Source organism: Ciona intestinalis, chromosome 12 (assembly GCF_000224145.3).
Source record: "Ciona intestinalis chromosome 12, KH, whole genome shotgun sequence".
Taxonomy (NCBI): Eukaryota; Metazoa; Chordata; class Ascidiacea; order Phlebobranchia; family Cionidae; genus Ciona; species Ciona intestinalis.
In genome coordinates this window covers 1,255,660-1,266,328 of record NC_020177.2, presented here as the reverse complement: position 1 = coordinate 1,266,328, position 10,669 = coordinate 1,255,660, and the positions used below count along the sequence as shown (strand labels likewise).

At 35.0% G+C, this 10,669-nt stretch overlaps 2 protein-coding genes across 4 annotated transcripts in view; one reads left to right on the top strand and one right to left on the bottom strand.

Annotated features, from left to right (window-relative positions):
- Positions 1–10,669, bottom strand: part of LOC108949985 — a 436,537-nt gene that overhangs the window by 25,057 nt on the left and 400,811 nt on the right. The gene's annotated exons all lie outside the window — the stretch shown is intronic.
- On the top strand, positions 440–9,576 carry amt-2 (ammonium transporter 2). Of its 3 annotated transcripts, XM_009862065.3 has the most exons (10): positions 451–1,436; positions 1,536–1,625; positions 2,179–2,285; positions 3,043–3,235; positions 3,812–3,966; positions 4,509–4,746; positions 5,423–5,566; positions 5,912–6,039; positions 7,078–7,282; positions 8,724–9,576. In XM_009862065.3, the coding sequence occupies exons 1-10, from the start codon at positions 1,331–1,333 to the stop codon at positions 8,834–8,836; spliced, it is 1,479 nt and encodes a 492-aa protein (XP_009860367.1). In that variant the 5' UTR covers positions 451–1,330; the 3' UTR covers positions 8,837–9,576. The 3 variants fall into 3 exon arrangements, with proteins under 3 accessions (XP_018669749.1, XP_009860367.1, NP_001027964.1); XM_018814204.2 differs by lacking the exon at positions 8,724–9,576 and having other exon boundaries at positions 440–1,436; positions 2,179–2,329; positions 3,012–3,235; positions 7,078–7,314; NM_001032792.1 differs by lacking the exons at positions 451–1,436; positions 8,724–9,576 and having other exon boundaries at positions 1,538–1,625; positions 2,179–2,329; positions 3,012–3,235; positions 7,078–7,314.

The window sequence follows — 10,669 nt, the reverse complement described above, 5'->3', positions numbered from 1 at the left end:
GAATATTTGGATATCACGTGCTAAAGGTGTCCCGTCTTCCCCCACTCTACTATCACAATACCATCACGTCTAAAATAAACATTGTTATTAAAAAGTATATACGTAGTCTGACGTAATAAGGGTGAATATGACGTCACAATGAGTCATAAATTTTCAGAAAAATATTTAAAAGATAATTGTTATACTTAAATTATGCAATTTTGATTTGACACTGGCAATTCAGCGACGTTGTTATTGCAAACGAAAGAACTTTTCTCTTTACTATTAAATGACAGAGCAGATAATGTTACTATTTACAAATTTACTAATGAAGGCTATTATTTTGGACACAAGGTATAATCAAAAACGTGACGAAAGTGACGATTACGTTGTGTATAGGTACGGGTATTTTTTAAACAGGTATTTTTAAAACATGTCTATTTTAGTTCTGTGTAAAATAGTCCGGTAAAACCGCATTCGGTATTTTTGTGAAACTGGTTATTCGCGTAGGCCGTGGAATGAGTTCTTCCACGGCCTACTAGAGATATCTCTAGTAGGCCGTGGTTCTTCGGATTAATGCCTACTTAGATTTTTGACTTTTGCAACAAGTTCTGAACTAAATACGGAATTTGAACTCACAAACACAATATCATAAATATGGTAGATTGGGGGAAGATGAGTTTTTATTATTTTATCGTCCCATTTTGGTAGTGAAAACAAGTTAGAACTATATATTCGTATTCCTACGACTGTATAAAAGCGTTGTTAATTGTTGAAACATGATTTAAAAAGATGGAATATTATGTGCTAATAATATTCATTTTACTTCACAATACCATATTTATTTTGTTAAACGACTACCTTTATAAAAAGATAATAATAAAGTTTTAAGAACCTCCACTCTTTTCTTTCCCAGTAGTCTACTCCTTTTTTCTGCGTTTTAAACCAGTTGCTACAGGGCGATAATGTTTTCTTTTTCTTTTAGTTTATATAAAATTGAGAAATTTTTTTCCGACGTGGCATTCAGACGACCGCGCAAAGGTTAAACTTGTACTGATAAAGGCAAGTGACCAAAGTTACGGAACAAAATAGCATAGAAGCAACCTAATTTTTTGAGCACTGTAGTATTTTGAAAGTTTAGGTTTACTTTAGTATTTTACGATGTCTCATTTTAACATAAAGCGCTGCAGTATACAAATTTGTTGATTGCCGGCTATAGAATATAATATAGACTTTGCTAGTTTTACGTGAACAGATTTTTCTAATGTACTATTTTGCCTACTGTATAAGTTTTTAAATACAATTAATTTCTACATTGTTGCAGTTTTGTAAGATCATAATAGCAATAATAATGAGTAACAATAGCAGCGACACAATTTTCACTATTTCGGAACTGAAAAACCTGGAGTCGAATTTGGACCAATTTTTCCTAGTAATTTGTGGAATATTTATATTATGTAAGTAAACTTTAAGAGATTTTTAGACTTTTTTAAAGATTTTTAAGCTAAAAGTTATAATATTTATAAATTTTTTTTACATTTTTTTTTCTTTAACAGTTATGCAGACTGGCTTTGCGTTTTTGGAAGCAGGTTCTGTCCGCAGCAAAAATACGACAAATATTATCATGAAAAATGTTCTTGATTTATGTAAGTGTAAAATATATAGTTATATTTGCCTAGGCCAAAACACTGCTTTATTTTTATATATATAGGCCACATAAAATAATATAAATTGAAGAAACTTATTTATCCTTGCGTGACGGGCTACAACGGCGGTAGCTATAATAATGGTTGTACCGGTCGCATAAAAGCATTAAATGGCCCTTTCGGGTTTTAGGGTAATGGCTAAATCTGGCCTAAATCCCAGGTCCTTGACAATAAGGACCTTACCCACATAGATTAGAATAGAATAAAATAAAACACGGGTTGTACAATCATTTTTTTCTGTGCCCTTTATTTGCTTAAGACTTTCTACATCATTTAAAAGAGTTAACCTCCGAGCGTCTGGTAGAAACCTATAAACTTTAAAGACATTTCTATACTTTATTTAAAAATAAAACCTAAATACTTTCGTAAGTTTTACAAATTCACAACTATGGTATTATATGCTAACGGTATCCATCTTATCCCGTAGTAGTATAAACGTAATTCTGTTAAAATGTCAAAATAGTAGTTCTAATACACAACTATTCTCGTACAGTTATTGGTGCTATCATGTATTTTGCCGTCGGCTATTCGTTCGCGTACGGCCAACCAGGGAATCGTTTCATCGGCCACAATTATTTCTTTGCGACGAACAAAGATGAGGTAATGAAAACAAAAATCCTTACTTTAAATCCTCAAATATTTAGGTTATTTTACTAGTTAAAGATATGTAAATCTTCGGAAAATGTTACTGTGCAAAAATATCTCATAATATTTGTCCGTTTAGACCAGAGTCCGTATTTAAACATGTTTGTATACCGACTCTGGTTTAGACTTTTTCTTATAAAAAAAATGTTTTTTAATGTAAACAGCATTTATTTTAAGCGTTGTACATTTTCCACAAAAATATATTTATAGAGAATAAAACCATCCATAAATAGAATGTATACCAAAAAGATTCCAAATAAATTAAATGTATTTAATCCCGCGTCGCCGAAAGGCACAGACAGTTCGGAAATTTCTTATACATGTTGTACTTGAGACATTTAAAGTTTTAAATATGGCATTCGATTGTGACGTAACAATAACACGTATAAGGAAAACAATTGTCTACGAATTTGAAACATAATTGCACGTGGTTGACAAACGTTTAACTTATAAATGTGTGACAAGATATAATCGAAACGGAAATATGAACCGTTTGAAACTGGCCGCGCTTAATTGCCATAATTACTAACACTCGTGACACAGTTTATATTTAATTCTTACCTGTTTTAAAATAGTAATGAATGGTCCAGTTTCGATCGCATTAAAGTGCTAAAGTTTTACTTAAAAAGGTTGTTTTTGTTGTTTTGGTATACTATAATTTCTAACTGTGCCAAGTTTTAGCTTTTTGCTTACAAATAAAATCAATACGCAGAACTTCACATACGCATCATGGTTCTTTCAATACGTATTTGCTGCAACTGCATCTACTATAGTATCTGGTGCGATGGCTGAACGAACTGAGTTTACAACTTATATGGTGTACTGCACTTTTCTTACTGGCTTCGTGTACCCAGTTATAGTACATTGGTGCTGGACGGACGTTGGTTGGCTGCAATATGGAACTGGTACGATTTTGCATATATACAGTCTGTAAAATACTGGGCTATATCGTGTATTGTGTATGTAAACTTGTAGACTGTGGAGCAGCATTTCTTAAACTGGTGTAAATTTACCCCCGGGATTAAATTCCTCGTATTCAGAGGGTAAATGAGCTACCAATCAAAATCCACATCAGTTGACGGGGCAGAAAAAATGTGCCGATTGAAATGCTTTACCAGACATTGAACAACTTGATGTCAAAAAGCTAGCGCACCCGTCGTATAAAATATATTTGCGCCATATTGCATATTAGGGGTAAATCTGATAAGCATCTTTGTTAAAAGGGTAAAGCATACAAAATAGTTGAAGAACCACTGCTGTAGAGCATTCCACTCGTGTATACTACAATGCTATTATATTGTAAGCATGTGTATTTACAGCCTATAGAAACTTAAATTTACTATAACTTGGTTATAAACGTTCATAGAAACATATATATCTTTTTACGAAATTTCTTAACATAAATAATTATAACAAAACTTAAAAACAAAATTTCTCTTGGTATTGAATTACAATTAAAACAAAACTTAAATATTTTTTAGGTACCGGGTTAAAATATATCGACTACGCTGGGTCCGGTGTTGTTCACTTAACTGGAGGGACAGCGGCGTTTGTTGGAGCGATTATTCTTGGACCACGAATAGGAAGATTTAATAACGATGGCACCGTAAATGATCTGCCTGGACACACTGTAACTGTAAGTATACGCAACCGCTATAGCATGTTGGTTTGCCATTTTACACATGTTTTAGTTCGTAATACATATATAATACCGTGGAGGGATGGGATACCTTTAGCAAACAATATCCAAATATCCTAATCTGTTTTAAACAATCAACAACGGTCTATGAAGATCGTGAGGATCCGATTTTATAATTCTTAGAATGTTTTTTTTTTTATACCACATTTGACAAAAAAATGGAATGAAAAGGTGTCTCATCTTTCCCCATCCTACTATATGTTTCAGTTTCGTGTTCTTTCGTATAATATTATGTAATGATTGGCGCAAATAAGTTGAATTCAATCATCATGTATTTATAAAGTTCTAGGTTTATTATATAATCTTCTAAACGTTTATTACTGCTTCATAATCACACATCGGTTGTTTTCTTAACCGAATATCTTAAACCACGTTGTTATCATACGAAGGCATGGTGTACCATATAAGCGAGTCGCGGCAATGCCTTAGGCGGGATCTGGCTTAATTTAATCTGAATGAATCAGCATCGTGTATTGCAGGTTGCGGCTTTGGGTGGGTTTATCTTGTTCGTCGGGTTCATGGCATTCAACGGCGGATCTCAGCTTACTATTTCGAACCCCGGGGACGGAGCTATTGTTGCCTTATCTATTATGAACACTGTACTTGGTGGGGCATCAGGTGCAATAGTGGCGATGCTGGTTTATAAAACAACAGACGCCATTCGAGGGGAAGATCATTACTGGTCGTTGTTGATCACCATCAACGGTGGATTAACCGGTAATTTGAACATTTCAAATATTCCCCACAAAGTTACATATACGTGTTAAATCGTAAGCAGCAGAAATGTATGAAAAAACACTCGTGTTATTGCGACAGTTGGTTGACCCTACGAGAGGATAAATAAGTTATATCTAATCATTCATTTTTGCTTCAATATATTACGTTACTGTTGAATCAACGCTGTATAGATTAAATAGGTTGCTCCTTAACTAGCAGTTACCGGGTTTAACGCCTTGTGTGGGTTTGTGTGTTCTTGGCCCGTTGTCTAAATTGTTGGTTATTTGGAAAAAAAATGTTCCACACACGTTGCAACTTATGTGCGGGTATAAGGTGCATGAAACAGAAAATTAGTGTTATAATGCCTGGCGTTTTACATTGGTTTCCCCCTGCCACGCGCGGATAAACATATAGTATTTGTTCCAACAGCGCCATAGCACCATTGGTTAGCGCGCCTGCCTTAGGTAGTAATGGATTCAAGGCTCATCGCTGTTACCATTGTGGGCGTATGTGTCCTTGGGCAAGACACTTAACGACAATTGCTCCAACCCAGTCGTCACTAATGGGTTGTCCGGTTATTAGCCACACATAAAAAATCCACCTGTTTAACGACTTTCGTTTTCCAGCCACCCTATGGTAAAGTAAGATGTACATTTATTCGTTCATTTATTTACAGGCATGGTATCTATGTGTGCCGGATGTAACGATATGCTACCATGGGCTGCAGTAGTGATTGGTACAGTCGCTGGACTTGCTTTCATGACGTGGCATCATATCATGCTAAAGCTTAGGATTGACGATCCGTTAGACGCTGTGGCAGGTAATGTAATATTACACCTATAATACCGGTGTAGTAAAAACATAATACTGCAGGGAAATACTATTTACCGTTTGTGGGGCTACGGTTATATGATTCTGTAAAATTATTTTTGCTACCAAATGGGACGGGAAAATAAAAAAAAGGTGTCTTATCTCCCCCACCCTATAAGGATTTAAAAATATTTTAAACGAAAAGACAGGGTATAGCGACAAAACAACAGTCTTTAAAACATGCTTACAGTTAAAACACATTTACATTTGATTCGAAGAAAATAAGCGTGGTCGCTACACCTATAGCAGACAAACAAGTTACATTCATTTAGATCTCCCCACTTTCAAATTATAGTGCATCTCGGCGGTGGACTTACGGGCGTCCTTCTTGCCCCAATATTCGTTGTAAAGGGTTTGCAGCTCGCTGAGACGAAAGAATACGTTGGTGGAATCATATATGGAAAACATTGGCTCGCTTTCCAGGTAAGATATATATTGTGGCCTTTGGTCGTTTATTAAATGAGAAACAAGGTTAACGCACTAAACAGATCTAAAATGTAGTCTAAACGTCACGTTATAATATGTTATCATTCTAAAACAAAAAACCTTAGTCAAGATCATCCAGTGACGTATCTTGTAACTCACGAAATACCACATGGTGGCGCTATAACAAATGAAGTAAATGATTGGGGATCTAAGTAATATCATAACAACTTATTTATTTGTTTGTTAAACCTATAATATTATACAACTGCCATTAAACAAATAGCGATAATTGGTAATTTTGTTCCGCATAACAACGAGTTCCGGGGAGTAGCTGTTTTTGTGCAGGTGGTTTTCGAATTTGTACGTTGGCGCTATCACGTAGCATCAATTATTAGGCCAATTATGTCGTTAAATGTAAGGCGAGAAGTAAATGTTAAATATGCTAGACTATTACCTTAACCGGTCTCCGGTAGTTCAAAGCTAAAAATGTGTAGTCTGCCATTTAAACTCGCGTATTCTTAACACATATACCTATAGCTTACGCTACTCCGGTTACATTTTAAGATATAATAGGGTGGGGAAGATAGGACACCTTTTCATTCTATTTTCTCATCCCATTTGGTAGTAAAAAAAACATTAAAAGAATTATATAGCCATAGCGTCGCAACTCCCAACTAGTAAAACACAATTAGGATATTTTGATATTATGTTCTAAAGATGTCTCGTCTTCCCCCACCTTACTATATTTATATAAGAAAGTGGGGATATTTGGATACTATGGGCTAAAGGTGTTCCATCTCCCTCCCCACATGTAAATTTGCAGCTGATTTCTATTTATTTTTATTTATTGCTGGGAATTTAGAAAACTCATAAGCCACCGTTGGGTTGGAGGAATTGTTGTAAAGTATCTTACCCATCAAGGGCACATACGCACACAATGTTTTTTTCTTCTGTATGACACACGATTAGGATAACTCCTAAGTGACAACTGGGTTTTTGGAGCGATTCATTCATTAAACAAAATACACCACGCAGGGCTTTGGTTGGAACCTTCTTGGAGCAGTCGCCATCATCATATGGACGGGTGTGATCAGCATCCTGTTGTTTGGAAGCATGAGTTTGCTTGGTGTTCTACGTGTAAGCGAGGAAGTTGAATTGAAAGGCCTGGATAAACTGAAGCATGGTGAACCGGCTTATCCTATTGAGAGCTATTGTGACGGCGTACCACCTTGGAGCAAAGGTAAAGTTAAGCAATGTAACATAAAAGTATAGTAGGATGGGGAGGGATGGGACAACTTTTAGTTCTATTTTCTCGTCTCATTTGGTAGTAAACAAAGAACATTCAAAGAATTGTAAAACCGGATCCTTACGCCTCTCATAAATTGTTTTAAACACGATCAGGAAATTTGGATATTATGTGCTAACTATTTACATGTATAGTAGGGTGGGGCAAGACGGGACACTTTTAGCACATAATTTTCAAATATTCTGATTGTGTTTTAAACAATTAACGGTGGTCAATATGGGAGCCGTGAGAATACGGTTCCACAATTCTTTGAATGTTCTTTATTTACTACCAAATAGGACGATAAAATAGAATAAAAGAGTGTCCCATCTTCCCCAACCTTTTATAACTATGCATAAAACACGTCACTGTCAACCAATATCCTCAATACAGACTGGTACGCAGTTATCATGTTTAATAAGATTTTAAAACAACTTTTTTTTGCCTTGGTTCGAAAAATGGGGACGCCGAAACATTGTTACAAAAAATAAATAGGCCCAGTTTTAAACGAAGGTGTTTATTGTTTCGTTGTGCTGCTACACACACCTAAAAAAGTGGACAGGTTAAACTATATAGCATTATAAAATGTTACTCAGTCTACAACATCATATTTATAAACCGCCTGCAAATTTTTTTATTTTTTTACCACTCAAATCTGAGTTTATAGTTTATTTTCTATATACAGTTTACAGATTACACAGCCTTAACGCTTAATTTGCTAATTAGAATAGGTGTAAACACGGTTCATCATGCCACAACATTTTTGTTGATTAGGTTAAGATTAATTCTCCGAGAATGTACAGATAAAAACAGCCCAAAGGCATTTAATTCCTCGAACTATAAACGTTGATAAGACGTAGCCTATATAAGCATCGCTGAACCGCTTACATTGTGTAATTCATACTCAAGATTTCTAAATTCCTATTTCGATTTTGATTTTTTTAAATATATAAATTTTAATTAAATTTGCTCTTTTATTGTAAGGAAAAATGAGGTTACATTTTAACAAAAAAATAAATATAGATGAACGCCATTTGTTTATTTTGGCGCGACAGAACGTTACCACGTATATGCTGACTCCTGTTATACCTATAATGTACAATAGTCGCATATTCGACAATTATATGAAACGAAAAGTTCATATAGTAGGGTGGGGAAGATGGGATTCCATTTCAGTCCTCGTCACATTTGGTAATAAACAAAGAATATTCAAATAACTCTAAAACTGTATTCTCACGACTCCTATATAGATCGTTATTAATGGTAATTGTTTAAAACACGATCAGGATATTTAATTTTTATGAGCTGAAGGTGTCTCGTCTTCCCCCGCCCTAAAATCGTTGTGATTTTGCTTAACATGAAAATAACCTTTAATGTTTATTCAATTCAACCATAGATTGTGAGAAAGCAAATGGAACGGGCCTCGTTGTAATGAACAATCAAGCTATTGAAAATGGTATAAGCGAAGAACAAGAGCAAGAAGAAGAAGTGGCAAGGACAAAACTATGAAGAGATATAACTAAAGACGAAATGCTAGGACAAAAATCAAGTCCAACGAATAGTATTCTATCAGATATTTCGCCACAAATGACACAGTATCTCTTATTCAAACAGCTTCTGGTATAGTTGAACTGGTTAAGCAAAAAATAACCGTGATAAAGTACGTGAATGTATGGCCTGATCTAAATGCGCATGAAGTTGGACGATTCTGTAACAAAATATCCTTTTTTAAATTGGTAAATTGCGTCAGATTTGTTTTTTATGCTTTCGATTATTTTCCATTGCTTGCCGCGTGTATAGTGTAGTGCATACGTACATGCTTGTGCATTTTGCTTCGCGTCATATATAGGGAAAATGGGACATCTATTCGATCTATTTTCTTGTCCCATTCGGTAGTGAAACAAAGACAATTGAAAGAATTATAAAACCGCATCATCACGACTCCCATATACCGTTATTAATTGTTTAAAACACGATCGGGATATTTGGATATTATGTGCTAAAAGTTTCCTATACCACTTATAGACGTTATACATTACGTAGACTTTAAATTTACAAACTTTCACTTGCAGCATTTACTTTATATATTTTAAAACGTATTGGGCACTTGCCAAATGCATTCAAGCAGAATTTGCCTGTACATTTTTGCTTTTTTCACTTTCATCGGCTTTGTTATTTTATTTACATAGCTTTAGGGTGGTTTTATAAATAAATAAATAATATATCTTTGAGTCACTTATTGAATCACAGCACTGTCGTTTTTCTTATATTGTTAGGAATAATTATGGCGCAGTGGTTAGCACGCCTGTGTCTAGCCCAGAGGTAATGGGTTTAAGGCTCGTCGCTGATATATTATTATGGGCGTATGTGTCCTTAGGCAAGACGCTTAACGGCAATTGCTCTACCTAGCGGTTACTAATGGGTTGTCTAAATTATCAGCCATACAAAAAAACACACCCACAAAATTACACACGGTAACTCGTAAGCTGGCACGAGGTGTTTGAAACAGAACATCTGTGTTATAACGACTGTCGTTTCCCGGCCACGCGCAGGTAATTATACTGTAACAATTACTTTGTCTCTTCGATTACGATAGCGAAGATTTAAAAGCATTTTAAACAATAATGCAGGATATAGCGACAAAACAACTGTTGTTAAAACAAGTTAAAAACATATATTTACATTTAGTTTGTGCAATTTAAGCAGAACACCTTAAAAGATTTTATTAATTAACAAAATCTATGTTTGTGACGTCATTATACTTTGCGTGTGACGTCATAACAGTATGCCTGTGTTCTTACTTCGCGTTTTGAGGGTAATTATTATTATTACTCGCAAAGCGCGCCTTTCCACATTTGCTGCGTGTAAACGATTACTTTACTTCTAAACGCCAAACTATTCATGTTGTTCCTTTTGTGTTTTTTTTGTGGCTTAAAGATGTATAGCATATACAGATAGTTGACGTTTTCGGCCGTGTACCATATATATATATATATATATGGTCTTATTACCAAGTCGTATAAGTATGAAAGTTTGCTTTATTACAAGGTTGCAGGAGATTACAGCGGTTTTTTACTAGTGCAAGTTTTATACATCAAAACTCTGCTGAAACTAATACATACATTCATTTTTGCTAAGGCCAGTTATGCCGCGTTTATAACTTTGGGCAATATTTTAATATAGTAAGGTGGGGGAAGACGGCGCATCTTTGGTACGTAATTTCCAAATATCCTGATCGTGTTTTAAACAATTACCAACGGTCTATGGGAGTCGTGAGGATACGGTTTTATCATTGTTTGAACGTCTTTGTTTACTACAAAATGGGACGAGAAAATAGATAAA